The sequence below is a fragment of the Phoxinus phoxinus genome, assembly GCF_949152265.1.
Source record: "Phoxinus phoxinus genome assembly, chromosome: 12".
Classification (NCBI taxonomy): Eukaryota; Metazoa; Chordata; class Actinopteri; order Cypriniformes; family Leuciscidae; genus Phoxinus; species Phoxinus phoxinus.
The window spans coordinates 15,701,758-15,721,240 of NC_136887.1; the positions used below are offsets into that span (position 1 = coordinate 15,701,758).

Consider the following 19,483-nt stretch of genomic DNA (forward strand, 5'->3'; position numbering starts at 1 on the left):
AACTACTTGCAAAGACCCATTTAAACCAAATTATTATTTTAGAAACAAGCAGCAGTATATATATATATATTTAAATGTAACCTTGTTAAACCTACAATATCATTTGACATGCAAAATTCTATGCTCTCTATTGTATCATTTCACATTTGTAAACTTGTCTAAAGGTTCAATAAAATATTCACATTTTATGTTTCATTTTTCAGACTTTACGGAAGTCAAATTCCCTTGTCAAAATGCAAATACTTTTATTTTTCTACATAATTGCCACTTTTCTTAAAAATAATGAACATTTTAGTTTAGGCCTAGAGGTCAATTAAAAAGGACCGTATTTATATTTTCTGTCAACGTTTCTTAACCTAGATAAGACACACCCATGCTTCAAAATAGTACATAGAGTTTATTTTGTTCTCTCATCAGTGGAGTTGTTAAAATATGTTGTCATTCTTGATGAAGTGCAACAGTAGAAGGCAAACAGGATTCTTTACATGCTAGATAGTCACTCACACACAACCATGATTTGACATGGCAACAATTCCAAATAAAACCATACTTGCACTTGACCTGAAAGCGGGCGCTAGCAATACACAGGATTGCCCAAGCAGTAAAAACACGTTCCTTTAAGAAACAGGGAGAGAACTCTAAAACCAAATGCTAGGTTTCTCCTTTCCCCAATTCAAGTAGTTTTGTTTTTCTACAACAAATTCAAGTTCAATCTCAGAATTAAAAGGAAGTCCAGATAAAGAAACAAAAATAAATCACACTCCTGGGTCCTGGAGTGAGGGATGGAGACAGGGAACAGAAAAGCCATCTGTGTTAACCAGGGTGACTTGCATCAGCAGTGAATGACGTGGGAGCTGCCTCACTGACGTGGTCCTGCGTAGCGGCCCTCGCTGGGTCCTGTGCCTCGACCGGCTCCGAAACTGGGTTTCTGAGCCATGCCTCCACGGGCGGGCGGTCCCCTTGACCCACCAATCCTGTCACGCGGTCCCCCCGGGCCTCTGGGGCGGATGTCCCGCCTGTCACCTTCACGGGCCGAGCGGGTCTTCTTTTCCTCTACGTTCAGTCGAACATCTCCTCGCAGTTTAATGGGCTGCAACAGAGAAAAAAAAAGGTCATTCTGATGATCCTGCATTAATCAAAATATCACATATCACAACATCTGAGAGTCACACGTACCCGATTGCTGAGGATCTTCTGCACGGGCTCAGAATCATCAAATACCACAAATCCAAAGTTAGGCAGCTTTCCACCGCTGTTGATTCTCAGCTCAAGGACAGTGCCGTACTCTGAAAAGAAACAAGCAGGTTAAGCTCATGCAGGAGGATCTGATCTACATTTTTAAAAGTTGGAATTGAGAAGTGCCATTTTTACCACTTACGTTCAAAGAATTCCTTGAGCTCATTCTTATCCACATCGTGAGGTACGTTTCCAACAAAGAGTTGGTGGCTGTCGGGATATCGGACCGTCCGCCGCACCTCTGACTCCCCGCTCTCACCCTCCCGGACCACTAAACCAGAGATTAAACCGATGATGCATGTCCTTTCAGGGTTTTAGTTGACCAGCCACGCTTTTAAATTTAACTTCCAATTTCATTGGAGTAATGCAGACATGAAGCTCATTACAAAGCAGTTTTGCCAGAGCCAATAAGATTGAGAAACTGCAAATTCAGCAAATTGACTCTTTCGTAAATATGTTAAAAATGGTTATAATGGACCCATACTAGATTCAGTAGACTTTAGCACACCTCCTGGTCTCGATGTTCTGTGAGCAGGAGAGGGTCCTGGTCTCTGGTCACGTGGCCTCTGGTCTCTCTGGGGTCTCTGTGCTGTGGTCTGTGTTTCTGCCTTCACCTCTACACGTGGCTATGGAACAAAAATCACAATTAAGCATGGCAATAAAGCTGTATATGACATTTTTTAATGCAAAATTCCCTGAACTATTACAAAACTTCCTTCATAGAGGATCACCAGTAAATTACATTGTTGGACTTTAGAGTTACACTATTTTAAAGTGCAAGTACATATTTAACTACTAAGCAATACGAATTAACATGTTTTTACTAAAGGGTTAGTTGCATGTGATTATGCATTTTTTATAGCAATTAACTACATGTAACAAGGACACTGTAAAAAGGTTTTACAGACTTTAAATTAAAATGTAAAAGCATTAATTAGGAAATTAATTTCCTAGACCAATATCAAATATCCATTAAATGGAGTAAAAGAGTCTGTTGTGACATCTACCTGCGTAGAAGGGACTCGGACAACATGTGGAGGGACTCCTGTGGCAGGGACCACTCCTCCTGGTGGGAGATTCTTGCTAGTGACTGAAGCCCATGAAAATTGCTGAAAACAAGAAAAGCATTTAATCTCACCTATCCAGTTTGGGATGACTGTACAGCTTCTCAAAACAGGTCTGTTGACATGAGAGACAGTGATGAACGAGGGTGGTCTTACCCGGTTCTCCTCTGGCATGGTGGGTGCGGAGTCAGCGGGTGTGGGCGAAGGGGAAGATCTCTGAGTCTTTTCCTCAACATGAACCTCAGGCTGGCTGACGGGCTCTGGTTTCAGCTCTACAGCTGCTGGCTCAGGCTCCACCTCTGCTTCTGGCTCCGGCTGGGGCTCTGGAGTTATAGACACCTCTTCTTGCGGCCCCTCGGGCTCCACGCTGTAAACGGACAGACTTGCATGAAACCACAACTCAGTGGTAAAAAGCAACACTTTATGAGGGCATAATACCAAATAGTCTTCTGATAAATCAAGGTTACTGAAGTATTCCTTGTGTAACAATTCAAAATTGAAGTGTGTGTAGTTTGTTTTGACTTACAATACACCCACATGATTTGCATCCTGCCATATTCAAGTAATTACCAAACTGAACTATATTAAATGAGCCGAAAACTGAATACAAGTTACCAAGGTGTCTGATCGTAGTATCCAGCAGACTCATCCTGGACCACCTCAGGTGAGTGTACTCGCTCCAGCTCCTCAACGTCCTCCTCAGACTCTGTGAACAACAGGAGATGAATGAAGTCATCTGCTCACAGCGAGAGCAATGGGGAGACCGATTACTCTAAAGATGCCTGAAATACACCAACAATCAGCTGCTCACCCTCAGGAGGTTCTGAGTCGGAGTCCCCGAACACTTCATCCTGGTACCGGAAGATATCGTTGTGTACATAGAACTTATTTGCAACGGTTCCCTAAAAGATTACAAAAATAAAATACAATTAAACTATCTAAAAGAGAAACCAAGTTAATTTGTTGGGAAAAAGGCCAAATGCCATTTCATTACTAACACCACCATTACTAATCAAACACTGAAGATCAGAAGCTTCCAAGACACCAAGTCCAATGCTGACACTTTTCAGCAGGTGAATTTCTATTTAATCATTTGTGATTACTGAACAAAGAATTATTTTGATTCAAACAGATGACTAAACGTGAAATGGGAAGGGCATAGACTGGAGCAGAATGCAGAAAATTAAGTATCCCTGTGCATTAAACTTACTCCACACACAAGAAATATCTAGCCAATTATTTCTTAAAGTTAGGGGTATGACAAGATCTTGTGCCACATTGATCTCACGATATTAAAACGTGACATTTCTCGTCTTGGTGAAAAGCAGTCTCACGATAGCAGCATGACTGAGTTGAGCTTGTGGCATAACCTTTTAAAGGGCTCACATTATATTGTCTTTTACTAGGGCTGTAACGATTTACGATATTAAACCGAAATCGCGACACTCAGATCCACGAACCTGTGTCGCGGTATGAGAAGGCAGATCGCGATCGACACACCCCTTCCCAGACTTATCTTTCTCGTCCAGAATAGATCCTAGGGCTGTGACAGGGTCTTTTACATATTAGCTATGGTAATTTCAAGCAAAAATAATATTCGAAGATCGCTGGGTATCATTTGATTATTATTCAAAAATCGCACCTCTCCCCCACACGCACACACGCGCGCGAGCACACACCAGAGCAAAGCGCGCTGTGTGTGCGTGCGTGTCCGGCGCGCGTGAACTGGAGCTCACCTTATAAACGAATCAAAACTTATATAGAAAGCTTGAAATACTTTTACTTGATTTAACGGTAATTCAAAACAAAGAAATGGCTGCTTAGGCTAATTCGTAGGAAGTGTGCATTTCTCTATATAGGCGCGTTCACTTTGTGGCAAGCGTTATTCCTGCGCTAGAGATGCGGGTCATGCGGAATAGGCAATATTATTTGTGGTTTACAGCACAGGCAGTAAGCCTTGGTTACCTCAGAAGAATTTTTAACATGCTCGAATCATCTCCACAATGGAGTATAGTTCTGTTTGTTTTTCAAAAGTATTTTGTTACAAGAAAACCGAGTTGTAGCTTTAGCTATTTATTTATTTATTTGGCTTTTAAAATCCTCCCTCAAATCCAATCTTTAAAATCCAAGAATCGCGGTTTGTATCGAATCGTGGGTCAGAAATCGGGATACGAACCGAATCGTGGGTTTGCTGTATCGTTACAGCCCTATCTTTTACTGAATATGCTAATTCATACTCCGACTGTAGAGCTGAAGTGACATTCATTACAAGATGTTTAGTTTAGGGCTGTCACAATTCCTCGATTAAATTGAAGGCCTTCACTTAAAAAGAAAAAAAAATCCTCAATTGCAATTTACTCGTTAATTAATCGGGCAAAACATCGGAAGTGGCGCATTCAATTGACGTGATCCGCATTATTAGACCATAGGCTGCACTAGGGATGCTCATTGTTAACTGGTTAACCATTAACCAACAGTAAGAATTTTTAACGATAAATACTATCAGTTAAACTTTTACATTTTTTCTTGATGTTTGCTGCATGGTTAAATATGCTACACATACAAAAGTGCATTTTTGAGAGAAAACAGGCAAGCCACGTATAGGCCTAAGTCACATTTTATTAGGCTATAACATTCTGAAATAATGTAAATTACCAGTAAATAAAGCAAAATGTTTGCAAACATTGCTGTAGGCTATTGCTGTAGGCTATTAGATTCATTGACTGCACAACAAATCCTTTCAATTGAAAAATATTCAGAACAGAACAAGAATTAAAAAAAAATTGATTTTAAGTGAAACTGAAACCGGCGTTGGGTAATCCCGTAGCCTACTCATTAGGCTCAAAATCAAATGTGTCCATATTTGCAATGTATTTGGATGATAAACTATTAATTATTGGAAGGTGAGTGAAGTACAAAGCCTAGTTTACATTACAGCGATGAAACAAACAAAAACAAAAATTCCTTCACATGCTCAAATATGATTGGCATAGATGTGACGTGAAAAAAATTCTTCCACCGGTTAATCGCCTTGAAACCACACCGGTAATACCGGTTTCATTGTGTGTGTGGGGGGGTTAAAAAAAAAAATATATACATTTTACATAACTTAGGCTATAAAAAGCTGGTGCGGTAGTTTGCATTTTACTTTCACTTTTAAATTAGTGTTAATTCAACCTTCGCAGGGAGTTTGATTGATATATACATCCTAAATATCCATGTATACACTTTTTTTTACATCACTTAGTCTAAAAAGTCAGTGCAGCAGTTTGCATTTTACTTGGATGATTTGGGTGAATAACACCACAGCGGGAAGGTGGTAATACAGGCTATTTAAATTGAGCAGGGTAGCTTTTTATGTTTTGTTGACTAGTTTATTTTGATATTGAATTGGCTGTGATGTCAAGTTAATGTTAGAAATGATAAGTCTATAACTTTGTTTTTCTCCGTTCACAGAAGCGCTACAGGTGCATGGTGTAAAGCCTCATGATCTGTTGTTTATGCTGTTATTACACATGTAAAACCAGGGACAAACCAAGCCGACAATTGGCCGCCAGGCAATGTCGGACCATTTTTGAGCGTCGGCCGACTTGGAGAATCAGCATGTAGAAACTGAGTCGGGCTGTTGGTGAGAGAACGCTTATTGGCTGTTCGGTTTAGTGAATGAGCCAGTGTTCGAGAATAATAACAAAACAGCGAGCAAAGTTGTCAAGACAGTACAGACAGAAGGCTTATGTCATCTTACCCGAGTGTTCCTGGGCGAATATTGTAGTATTAACATGAGCCGAGTGGAATACAGAAAGTGACCAAAATGATTTAGAATCAAAACGGTAAGCACATGCTGCTTTGTAAGCTTTTTTTTGCCCTGACGCAGGTGACAGTCGATTTTCACCAGTGCTAATTGTTTGGCGTGTCCCTACCTTAAAACTAAACCCTCGGAAAACTAATTGTTATTTTAAATGGGTCACAGACACTTGTCCATTCAAATTTAACAATCTTGTCTGTTAACAAGCTTCAGTTGACATTTAGGGAAAAGACAAACAAAAATGAACATGCCTAGGCTTCACAATATATTAAACCATTTAAAAAATTGTAATACAGCATAAGTGCTATTCTGAAATCACAAATGCTGCATTTCAAATAAATGTATATATGGACTGCGAGTTTCAGAGTGAAGCATCAAATGTCTGATATTATTGCTCTTATTTCTGGCTATCGATTTACATACACTTTCCATTTTGCAGGCCTTTCGAATTCAGTCTTTACTTCACACAACCTCACATTTCCAATGGTTTACATCTGCATTGGCAGATGTTCAAAAATGAACAATAGTTTGGTTATTTCACCCAAGGTCTTGTTAACAATTTCATCTAATAACACATTTGTGAAGAAATCTTCATACCTCAGGTGCCAGAACAAATGTCTGCATGAACTTCCTCATGGGCTGCATGTTATTAGAGAGCTCGCCCAAAACTTGCACCACCACTCCCTCGTTCAGGGTGGCATGGGCATCCACATGCCTGATCTTAGTGTGACAATCACGGAAGCTGAGTGCCATCACCTTCTTATGGATTTCCTGTTTTAAAAAAAAATGACATTGAGCTACTACACTGAACCATAGTTTTAAAAATCATAACACTTGCATTAAAACTCACAGACTGCCCATAGACTGCTTCAGCTGGTTTTCCATTATTATCCAGACCACCATGTACATAAGAGGAGTTCTTGCCATAAAACCTGAGAAAGATAAATGCAACATGTTTAGCTTTATTGCTATATGCGCTGGCACATTTTAAACATGCATTTAACAATAAGGGATTGTGATCAAACTTCTGCAAACCTCATTTGCAAAGAAAATCTGATTATGAAGGCAGCAATTCCTCACCTGTGCAGGTAATCAGGAGCCTGGTTCAGCAGGGTGTAGTACTGTCGGACAAACTCTCGCCCGACAAGCTGGGCACTTGGCTTCTCCATCACCATTTCTTTGGTCAACTGGATTCAACTAAAACAAAATGCCTCATTAAAATATTTTTCATCCACATGTTGTTCCAAACCAATGACTTTCTCCTGGTGCACACAAAAGAGCTGTCAGTAACATCTTGTTCCTCCAGAGAAAGTCATACGGGTGTAAAGAACATGATGGGTGACTGAGAATTACTATTTCTGGCGGAAAAACTTCACATGCTAGAGGTAACGTAACTACATCTGTTGATTGAAAACTAGGACAGACCCATCGGTAAAACCGAAACAAATCCCTTTGTTAAGCCCATCGAGAAGCAATGAGGCCGTTTCATGTCGATAGTCGATCGTTTCTATAGATTTAAAATGGTAACAGCCACACCCTATTATGAACATTATGCTCATGTAGGGTGGGACATTATTGCTTTTTATTAATCAGATGAATCCATTGTGAGAGGGACTAAAGTAACGTTACGCTAGGCCCGAACAAGACACACCGCGTTGCCATCTTGAGTCCGGTTCCTTTGTGATCACATTATGACATTTGATAATATAGGAAAAAATATTTATCCAGTCAGATACACAATATAATCCAAAATTATTTTCTTAAATCGTCGTTCATGAATCAAGCACGTGCCCAGTACTTTGTCGCATAACGTTAAGCTTGGACCAGGTGATGATTCTCAACAGCAGACGATACAACTATACGTTACATGTGTGGAAAATAAGTTTAAGGAACATTTAATGTAAACATCGTATAAAACTTGTATTATGATGGAACAACTCAAACGCGGGATCGCTCTTTGACGGAAATGTCGGCTGGCGGTGAGGTGAACTAGCTAAAGCTAATCCTCACAGCGTCGAGCTACAAAAACCCACCCAGCGGCCTAATCGTGAGACTTACCGCTTAAGTTCTCGATTAAAGAGTCATATTTTAACACCCGACATTTTATAATATGAAAAGTGTTGGAATTGTAGATTTTTACCAAATAAATCCAGCACATGTCTATTAGCTGCGCACGAGCTATCGGATTCAATACGCTAACCAGACTACAAAACAAAAAAAATGCACAGAATAAATGCTTTTTTCCGCTTTTTTTAATTCAGCCATTTAATTCCAAAAACACTTACCAAGAGGGAATCAGTAATGTGTGTTTGGGTTGCGTCTGAAGTGATTTGAGTGAAGCGCCGATAGCTGTGAAGCTTTTAGCTCAGACACACTGGCAGCAGCGCGTGTGGCGAAGTGCCGGTTTCACACGAGCTCCTACTAAATCAACGGCCCTTCTGATCTCAGAACCCAAAAGCCAATCAGATTGACGCAGCGGGTTTGCGCGTCCAATCAGCATTCGTCCTCTCGCAAAGCCCTCACATTCACCCAATTAACATACACTATACATACTGTTTGCAACCTATTGAAAACGAGAGTGAAACGAGGGATCACATCAGAGCAAGGTTGTTAGGCCCGCACGGACATGAGTTACGCAGCAGCTGAACGTGTTGATGCTTTGCGCATTTTGTTTGCGAAACTAACAAACGAGTTGCCAGGTAATGCTATACACATTAGATACTGTAAACCACAAACATTCAAGTGAGAAAAAACTAAGGCTGTGATGCACTAAAAAAATTTTTTTTGAGGATTCTTGGGAAGTGAAGAAAATGTACAGTAGCCTACAGGTCTCATTTCACTTCAGAAACCAAAATACATAAATAAGAAATATTTTACATGCAATTACATTTTTTGCATTATTATATATATTTATTACATTTATTTTATTTAAATTAAACACATTTACCCAATTTTTGTTATCAGAATATCAAAATAAATACATAAATATATTAATTTGTGGTAATTAAAATATATTTGTTTACGGTAAGTATGCCTATATAGACATTAATATCACATAGCCTATAATATTACATTGTAATATTTGTTTTGCAGATGCTATATTAATTTAGCTAATTAAAAATCAAAGTATGATAATAGCCTACTGTAATAGTTATCGTAGCAAATAGTGAGATGGCCAAGGCTCAGTACTGTACTGACATTTGTGGGGTAATTAATCTCGTGAAAGTAATGTCAATCACAATGCAAAATATTTTAATAATTCAATGAGATTAACCCATTTGGATGCGGTCACAGTGGTGTAGCCTATATGGTATCAGTGTGGAGAAAATCTTTAGCGCGGATTTTTCTAGTGTTTATATTTACAAATCTGACAGAACTGCATTATTAGAGTTTAATAAATGATGATTTGTAAATATGAATATATTTAGATCGCATATTGTCCGTTAGGGGGCGCCACGCTTCCCATGCATCCAATCCCTGTGTGTTTGAAAACGATATTGGCCTTCGTTTACCAAAAGCATCGCGTGAGCTAAGAGGATCGTGGAGAACTATTAGCTTGGGCTCACGATGATTGAAACGCAGCCAGATCATTTGTTTGCATTTTTAAAGGCATAATGTAGGCTATCTGCCAACAATCATGATGACTAATACATCCCATTAATCAACAGCTCTCCTTAGTTGAGTGTTTAACTAAACATTTCTCAATTCAAGATGGTTAGATGAACCTCACTGACTGTTTAGGCACTGTTTGTATTGGATCTTGAGAATATAATCAGATTTAACCGTTAGATTTGACTGCAGGCACTGGGAGTATTACAATCAACTGGGATGGAAAAAAGTTGATGCAAATAAATAAATAAATGATGTATTCATCTGTTCAACATGTTCAGAGCTATTCACCAATGTTGAATGCTTCTTTAAGTATGCATCAACACTCACAGATAGAATAATGTATTAAATGTTTATAGTAAACGTTGACAAAAGGTGTAATATTCAGAAATAGGCCTATCTGATGTGAACACAGCTGTGAAATCTTGTTTCATATTTTTGTATTAGCCTAAACAAACCTCTTCATTCTGTTAGTAAAATTCCTTTTAAAGACATGTTCATATTTCAAGTTTACATCAATTATACATGTACAGTACATTATGTGTTATAATGTATTGGTCTGAGGACAGGTTGTTTTGAGTAGCCTATATAGGCCGGGAGCCAGGTCCACTCCTCAGGATGTTTTTTGCTACCTTTTTTTCACTATTATTTCCTATTATCTTATACCTTGGGCCATCACAAGTTGATAATGACCACCCCCAACTCGGCCCCGTTTGGTCTCAGGGGCCCAAAAACTCCCTTTTTGGGAAAAGCTTTTGACGGAATTATGTAATTGTGAATATTAAGGTACTGCAGCTACATAAATGGTCATATAACCCTCAAATTTTGCATGGTGTATCCTGACACATAGGGGAAACTAGCAGAAAAAGATTCTGGGGATTTCTGCCTTTTTGCTGTCAAATATCACCATCAACATACCCCAAAAGACCAAAAAATCTCTGTCCGCCTGACAAATTGTCATCAAAAGTGATAATTTTCAAGCATTTTATTATACATATCACTGCCTCAAATGTACATGAAAAACTTCCCAAGTTTATAAGCTTCAATTTAAGACCAAGATGACCTTTCTGCCTAGTGGATTACAGCTGGTATAACCAAAGTTCTCCCCTGTACCCCAAATCGGAGGAACAGAACTTTCAAGCATTACCATTCCAGATATGGGATTAACCCCTTATATTGGCATCAGCCATTACATATTTAAAACAGTAATATTCTATACTAAACCTAAACTAATCTTGACAAACTATATATCATATGAAAACTTACAATCTCTAGTTTACATATTTGGTGACTGATTTTCGAAATAAATTACAGTGGAGCCGTAATTTATCAATTTGCAACAATAATATTTTCATACTCCTAAGGCGTGTTCAGACCTTTATTTTGAAATAGTGATGAACATAAAAAATCATAAAAGAATGGTAGAAACCTCAGTTTGTTTTCATGCCAAGAGTTCAAAAGATAGCATCCAATTAATTATTTTAGAAAAAAAGGTCTGAAAATGTTTTAAATATAAAGAAAAAAATAATAGATTCGCCATTTGTGATGTGGCAGCGAGCTATAATGCACATACGTGTTCTTTTTGTGTTTCTTAGAGGTTGAATCAAAATCTGCCAAACTTCCAATACTACTTCTGAATGGGATGTCTACTTCATAAATTGTATGAAAATTGTACAAATAATGGTTCAGATCACTCAAACAACATATGGAAATGGAGTCGCCCTTATATGGGCAGTAATGTCAACTAGTTAAAAAGTTTGGTACTGCGCTAAACTAAATCTCACTGAAAGCTAATTTTTTGAGATATCAACCTAAAATTTGAAACACAACTTGTTCAGATTTCTGGCTTTGATTTATTTGCATTTTTAGAGTCCACCAGGTTTTGAAAATATATATTTTATATAAAATATGAATAGGCCTAATAAAAAAATTTAAAAAATCGTATAATTGAGAAAATCGCCTTTACAGTTGTGCATTTATGTTCGCGATTGTGCTTCACTCACAAAAATAAATGTTTTATATATTTAAGGTAGTAAATTTACTAAATATCTTAATGGAACATGATATTTACTTAATATCCTAATGATTTTTGGCATTGAAAAAAAAATAGATAATTTTGAACCATACAATGTATTGTTGGCTTTTGCCACAAAATATACCCGTGCGACTTGTGACTGGTTTTGTGATCCAGGATCACATTTATTAAAGTCCACAAAGTCCTCGCAACACAAGGAATAAAGATGACTATTGTACATTCTGTTATCAAAAAGCTAACCTTCAATAGAGTAAACGTTAGTAACCTTCTCTACAGGTAAACATTCTTTACAGCCAAATGGTGAAACTAAAATACAGCTCAAACATAAAATAGAAAACATTTCTTTGGTTCTTAGACCTTTTTGCTGCTTATCCATGATGTCGCCCTCAGACCATAGTGGTTCTAGCTTGCCTGTCTGTGTGTTTATGTGAAATCCATGGTTGGCTTTTTGATAACAGACTGCATACCAAAGCCATCTTTATTCCTTGTTTTGTGAGGACTTTGTGGACTTTAATAAATCTCACATTTGGCCCCTCCTTGAACTACCACCTTACCGTGGTGGAGGGGTTTGAGTACCCGAATGATCCTAGGAGCTATGTTGTCCGGGGCTATATGCCCCTGGTAGGGTCTGCCAAGGCAAACAGATGACGGGACAGACTAAGAGCAGTTCAAAAACCCTTTATGCTAGAATAAAAAACGCCCTGAATGGAGCAGCCGGGGCCCTACCCTGGAGCCAGGCCCGGGGCTCATATGCCTCCCCCCATGGGGCCCAACGGGGTTCAGCCCGAAGGAGCGACAAGGGGCTGCCCTCCCGTGGGCTCACCACCACCGGTGCAAAGTGGATCAGGCGGCAGTCGAAGGCGGGGGCCTCAACAACCCGATCCCTGGACACGGAAACTAGCTTTAGGGACGTGGAACGTCACCTCGCTGAAGGAGCCTGAGATTGTGCGTGAGGTTGAGAGGTTCCAACTAGAGATAGTCGGGATCACCTCCACGCACGGCTTGGGCTCTGGAACCACGCCCCTTGAGAGAGCATGGACTCTTTACCACTCTGGAGTTGCCCATGGTGAGAGGCGGCGGGCTGGTGTGGGTTTGCTTATAGCCCCCTAGCTCAGCCGCCATGTGTTGGAGTTCATCCTGCTAAATGAGAGGGTATAGTTCTCTCACTTTCGTTTGTGCCTACGAGCCGAACGGCAGTGCAGAGTACCCGACCTTCTTGGGGTCTCTGGGAGGGGTGCTGGAAAGTGCTCCAACTGGGGACTCTGTCGTTCTACTGGGGGACTTCAACGCCCACGTGGGCAGCGACAGAGACACCTGGAGGGGGGTGATTGGGAGGAAAGGCTCCCCTGATCTGAACCCGAGCAGTGTTCTGTTATTGGACTTCTGTGCTAGTTACAGCTTGTCCATAACGAACACCATGTTCATCGGTGCACGTGGCACCAGGACACCCAAGGCCGGAGGTCGATGATCGACTTTGTGGTCGTTTCATCTGGCCTCCGGCCGTATGTCTTGGGTGAAGAGAGGGGCGGAGCTGTCAACTGATCACCCCCTGTTGGTGAGTTGGATCTGATGGCAGGGGAGGAAGCTGGTTAGACTCGGCAGACCCAAACGTACTGTGTGGGTCTGTTGGGAACGAGTCCCCTGTCAGAGAGATCTTCAACTTCCACCTCTGCCGGAATTTCGACCGGATCCCGAGGGTGTCTGGAGATATTGAGTCCGAGTGGACCATGTTCTCCACCTCCATTGTCGAAGTGGCCGCTCGGAGCTGTGGCCGTAAGGTCTGCCGTGCCTGTCGAGGCGGCAATCCCCGAACCCGGTGGTGGACACCGGAAGTAAGGGATGCCATCAAGCTGAAGGAGTCCTATTGGGCCTGGCTGGCTTGTGGGACACTTGAGGCAGCTGAATGGTACTGGCAGGCCAAGCGGACTGCAGTCCGGGTGGTTGTGAAGGCAAAAAATCGGGCCTGGGAGGAGTTTTTGGACCTGGCTGGCTTGTGGGACACTTGAGGCAGCTGAATGGTACTGGCAGGCCAAGCGGACTGCAGTCCGGATGGTTGTGAAGGCAAAAAATCGGGCCTGGGAGGAGTTTGGTGAGGCCATGGAGAAGGACTACCGGTTGGCCTTAAAGAGATTCTGACAAACCGTCCGACGCCTCAGGAGAGGGAAGCAGTGCCCTACCAACACTGTTTACAGTGGAGGTGGGCAGCTGTTGACCTCAACTGGGGATGTCGTCGGACGGTGGAAGGAATACTTAGAGGATCCCACCTACACATCTTTCATTGAGGAAGCAGAGGCTGAGGGCTCGGAGGTGAACTTGTCCATCACCCAAGCTGAAGTCACCGAGGTAGTCAAGAAGCTCCTTGGTGGCGGATGAGATCCACTCTGAGTACCCCAAGTGTCTGGATGTTGTGGGGCTGTCTTGGCTGACACGCCTCTGCAATATCATGTGGCGGTCAGGGACAGTAACTTTGGGCTGAGAGACCGGGGTGGTGGTCCTTCTTTTTAAGAAGGGGGACCGGAAGGTTTGTTCCAACTACAGGGGGATCACACTCCTCAGCCTCCTCGGGAAAGTCTATGCCAGGGTACTGGAGAGGAGAATTCGGCCGACAGTAGAACCTCGAATTCACGAACAGTGAATTCAGTGCGGAACAGTGCGGTTTTCGTCCCGGTCGTGGAACTCCAATAAACATGTGCTTTGTGGATTTGGAGAAGGCATTCGACTGTGTCCATCACCGTGTCCTGTGAAGGGTGCTCTGGGAGTATGGGGTCCGGGGCCCTTTGCTAAGGGCTGTCCGGTCCCTGTACGACTGGAGCAGGAGCTTGGTTTGCATTGCCGGCAGTAAGTCAGACTTGTTCCCGGTGCATGTTTGACTTTGCAACCAGTTCTGTTCATAACTTTTATGGACAGAATTTCTAGGCGCAGCCAGGGGCTGGAGGGGGGGCCGAAGGGGGTCCGTTTTGGGGACCACACGATTTCGTCTCTGCTTTTTGTGGATGAATTTGTCGTGCTGGCCCCATCAGACCAGGACCTTCAGCATGCACTAGGACGGTTTTCAGCCAAGTGTGAAGCTGCTGGGATGAGAATCAGCACCTCCAAATCCGGCCGCCTTGGTTCTCAGTCGGAAAAGGGTGGCTTGCACACTTCAGATTGGGGGAGAGTTCCTGCCTCAAGTGGGGGAGTTCAAGTATCTTGGGGTCTTGTTCACGAGTGAGGGAAGGATGGAACGGGAGATTGACAGACGGATCAGTGCAGCTTCTGCAGTAATGCGGTCGATGTACCGGTCTGTCGTGGTGAAGAAGGTGCTGAGCTGCAAGGTAAAGCTCTCAATCTACGTTCCTACCCTCACCTATGGTCTTGAGCTGTGGGTCCTGACCAAAAGGAGAAGATCCCGGATACAGGCGGTCGAAATGAGCTTTCTCCAGAGTGGCGATCCCTTAGAGATAGGGTGAGGAGCTCGGTCACTCAGGAGGAGCTCAAAGTACAGCTGCTGCTCCTCCACATCGAGAGGGGCCAGCTGAGGTGGCTCGGGCATCTGTTCCGGATGCCTCTTGGACGCCTTCCCGGGAAGGTGTTCTGGCGCGTCCAACCGGGAGTAGACCCCGGGGAAGACCTAGGACACGCTGGAGAGACTATGTCTATGTGTGTCCCCCCGGAAGAGCTGAAGGAAGTGTCTGGGGAGAGGGAAGTCTGGAAGTCTGGGCATCTCTGCTTAGACTGCTGCCCCCGCGACCCGGCCCCGGGTAAGCGGAAGATGGATGGATGGACATTTGGTTAATTGATTTTGTGTGATTGTACCCTATGTTGCACCCTGACCTTAGTCCACCTAGGGGCATAACATTACTGAATAAACATCGTGCAATTCACTTCATATAGTATAGCAGTATGTAAGTCAAGTCTCAACTCTTTTTAGAAGTATTGTTCATATGCAAAAAATATGCTTAACTCCTTAAGCGGCACCCCCCTTTTTTTTAATAGACATGAAAATGCACATTCCAAACTTAAATGGTTGTAATTCAAGAATGCTTTACATCTGAATATAGATGTAAGATTGGTTTTGTTTTAAAGAAGACATTTGGCAGATTTTTGTAGAAGTGAAATAAATTAAGAAAGTTAAACAGAAAAAAAGTTATAGAAGTTTGAGTTTATGAAAATGTACACAGTTAAAGCTGCAGTCAAATGTACACAGTTAAAGCTGCAGTCAAATGTACACAGTTAAAGCTGCAGCCAGTGTTCAAAACGATCTGCTTGCCTTACCTCGATTCAAAACGGTAATCTTGTAATAATGATTTTAATTCCAGTGGTACTGGTGGATTTCCGCGGGAATTTCGAGCATGTCTTTGCGTCATTACGTCACTTCTGTACACATAGAGAAGGAGTCCCCGGCTAGCGTGTGTGGATGATGGAGGTGGAGATTTAGCTTAGCACTTGGTATGGCGGATCCCGAAAGTTTAAAGCGACAATCACCAGTGACAACTGGAGATTCACCAGTTGTAAAACCCAAAGACTTCGGACTTCAGAGTGGCTACAGAAAAAATATATTTTTCACGTTTTGACGTGATATAGCCTAAGCAATCGTTAGATTTAATCAGCATGATATAGCCTACTGCAATGCTTCCCCCCACCCCCCGAATTTGGTCAGAACAAAAGTGAATGTTACTTACTTGTTCAGATGACATTTACCGATGAAAATTCTAATGTTGACACTTTCAAAAGGTATACTCTGAGATTGCTGATGACAGTACAGTATCCACAGCGACGCGACAGGTTCTCCTCAATACATTGTGTTCATCCGCGCTGTTTCATGCCGATTTACTACCCACGCACAGTTAATAATTCCGCGAATAACTGCAATTGCAGATTTCTAACAGAGATGGCGACAAAGAGGAAAAACGACGGACTGCAGCTTTAAAAAATGTATTATTCATATTTTATATGAAATATATATTTTCAAAACCTGGTGGATTTAAAAAAAAATCAAAGCCAAAAATCTGAACAAGTTGTGTTTAAAATTTTAGATTGAAAATAAGCTTTCAGTGAGATTTTGTTTGGGCGCAGTACCAAACTTTTTCACTAGTTGACATTACTGCCCATATAAGGGCGCCTCTATTTCCATTTGTTGTTTGAGTGATCTGAACCATTATTTTTACAATTTTCATACAATTTATGAAGTAGACATTCCATTCAGAAGTAGTATTGGAAGTTTGGCAGATTTTGAAATTAATTCAACCTCTAAGAAACACAAAAAGAACACGTATGTGCATTATAGCTCGCTGCCACATCACAAATGGCGAATCTATTATTTTTTTTCTTTATATTTAAAACATTTTCAGACCTTTTTTTCTAAAATAATTAATTGGATGCTATCTTTTGAACTCTTGGCATGAAAACAAACTGAGGTTTCTACCATTCTTTTATGATTTTTTATGTTCATCACTATTTCAAAATAAAGGTCTGAACACGCCTTAGGAGTATGAAAATATTATTGTTGCAAATTGATAAATTACGGCTCCACTGTAATTTATTTCGAAAATCAGTCACCAAATATGTAAACTAGAGATTGTAAGTTTTCAAATGATATATAGTTTGTCAAGATTAGTTTAGGTTTAGTATAGAATATTACTGTTTTAAATATGTAATGGCTGATGCCAATATAAGGGGTTAATCCCATATCTGGAATGGTAATGCTTGAAAGTTCTGTTCCTCCGATTTGGGGTACAGGGGAGAACTTTGGTTATACCAGCTGTAATCCCCTAGGCAGAAAGGTCATCTTGGTCTTAAATTGAAGCTTATAAACTTGGGAAGTTTTTCATGTACATTTGAGGCAGTGATATGTATAATAAAATGCTTGAAAATGATCACTTTTGATGACAATTTGTCAGGCGGACAGAGATTTTTTGGTCTTTTGGGGTATGTTGATGGTGATATTTGACAGCAAAAAGGCAGAAATCCCCAGAATCTTTTTCTGCTAGTTTCCCCTATGTGTCAGGATACACCAATGCAAAATTTGAGGGTTATATGACCATTTATGTAGCTGCAGTACCTTAATATTCACAATTACATAATTCCGTCAAAAGCTTTTCCCAAAAAGGGAGTTTTTGGGCCCCTGAGACCAAACGGGGCCGAGTTGGGGGTGGTCATTATCAACTTGTGATGGCCCAAGGTATAAGATAATAGGAAATAATAGTGAAAAAAAGGTAGCAAAAAACATCCTGAGGAGTGGACCTGGCTCCCGGCCTAATAGGCCTTGTACGTCAGGTCCAAAATGAACCATCAGGCTGCAGGGCGAAAATACCATAGAAAGTGACAGATAACCCTGATATTGAAAATGAGGATCAAAGGAGTAGGCTACACCATTGTTTGTGTGTGTGTGTGTGTGTGTGTGTGTGTGTGTGTGTGTGTGTGTGTGTGTGTGTGTGTGTGTGTGTGTGTGTGTGTGTGTGTGTGTGTGTGTGTGTGTGTGTGTGTGTGATAAACTGACTGGAACTACCTGTGCATTAAATTCAGACAGACCATGGTAGGCCACTGTATAAGGTGTTATAACAACATCGAAGCCTCTCAATAAAAATAAAAAAACGCGCCATATTATATTTTATGCAATCTCTACTTTTGACTGAACTGTTTGCTTTTTATTGTATCCTATTGTACAAACTTCTTACAAGTTTTATAATGGCTAATATTATTTTTTAAAATATTTTTTAATGAATAATTGTATATAAATAACTTCGTATTTGGTAGAAAGAGTGATTTTGACTTTAGTTACATTACACCATTAGGTGGCAGCAAAGCCTGTCTTTATATGGGTGAGTCAGTAGCAAATACTTTTTTTATTGAAAGGGAAAACAAGGTTGTAAACAAGGACGTTGTTTTTACTTTAAACAACACCTTATAAGACACAACTTATAAATGCATTAACTATAGCACCCATTAACTGTTAAAAAGACACAAACAAAGATATCAGTGGACATTTCAAACTTATTGTGTGAGTATGAATATAAGATTGACCTGAAGAATATCAGCTGCTGGTAATGCACTAGTCGATCTCTCTCTCATGATTCTCTACTCTTCATAGTACAATAAGCTTCAATGAAGCAACTCAGTGTTCCTTCGTTGCCAGTTCTAAAGTGACGTTTTAGTATTAGTAAAGGATGCTGGCTCTACTGTTAACTTGAGATTTGAATCCGTGGCAGAAGGAAGCTAGTTCCGCTCAAATGAGTGTTTTAAAAGACACTCTGTTGTTGTAGTTTATTTACACACTTGTGTCGTCGATCTGTTGTATAAATGCAATATCACACTCGTAACCGTGCGATAAGGCTCTATATCAGCACGGCTGTGTTTGCCTACGGCCGAATCACAGCCATGCTGAAATGTAATAAGGGGTGAAAGGCCGTGTTGTATTGTGAATATTCACAATACAGCACGCCGAGTTTATTACTTTTATAAAACAGTAACCACACAATACAATATCAAAATCAAAAACGTATAGGCCTATGTTAATATGGTACTTTGAAGTAAATTCATTAAATGCTATCCTTCCGCTAAAAAGAATTCCTGACTGAGACAGTAAATGGCAAGAGAATGTTCAGGTGTAACATGCCTCATCTTGTGGGGTGATAACCCACGGCTACAAGTGTTATATTGCTCATTTAATGCACAGCTAGCCGTGGATTATCCCTTATTCCTGGTCTTTGGCATTAGCTGTCAGAAATCTGTATTTACCGCTATTTAAAGTGTAGC

At 40.9% G+C, this 19,483-nt stretch overlaps 1 protein-coding gene across 2 annotated transcripts; it reads right to left on the reverse strand.

Annotated features, from left to right (window-relative positions):
* Positions 1–382: 382 nt before the first annotated feature.
* Positions 383–8,781, reverse strand: g3bp1 (GTPase activating protein (SH3 domain) binding protein 1). 2 transcript variants are annotated; one of them, XM_079630458.1, is made up of 12 exons: positions 8,391–8,781; positions 7,186–7,302; positions 6,956–7,037; positions 6,703–6,876; positions 3,112–3,202; positions 2,916–3,006; positions 2,457–2,667; positions 2,244–2,345; positions 1,745–1,862; positions 1,379–1,507; positions 1,177–1,286; positions 383–1,090 (listed from the first exon to the last, which is right to left on the reverse strand). In XM_079630458.1, exons 2-12 carry the CDS (start codon positions 7,278–7,280, stop codon positions 860–862), a joined length of 1,434 nt encoding a protein of 477 aa, XP_079486584.1. In that variant the 5' UTR covers positions 7,281–7,302; positions 8,391–8,781; the 3' UTR covers positions 383–859. The 2 variants fall into 2 exon arrangements, with proteins under 2 accessions (XP_079486584.1, XP_079486583.1); XM_079630457.1 differs by having other exon boundaries at positions 1,721–1,862; positions 8,391–8,626.
* Positions 8,782–19,483: the final 10,702 nt, after the last annotated feature.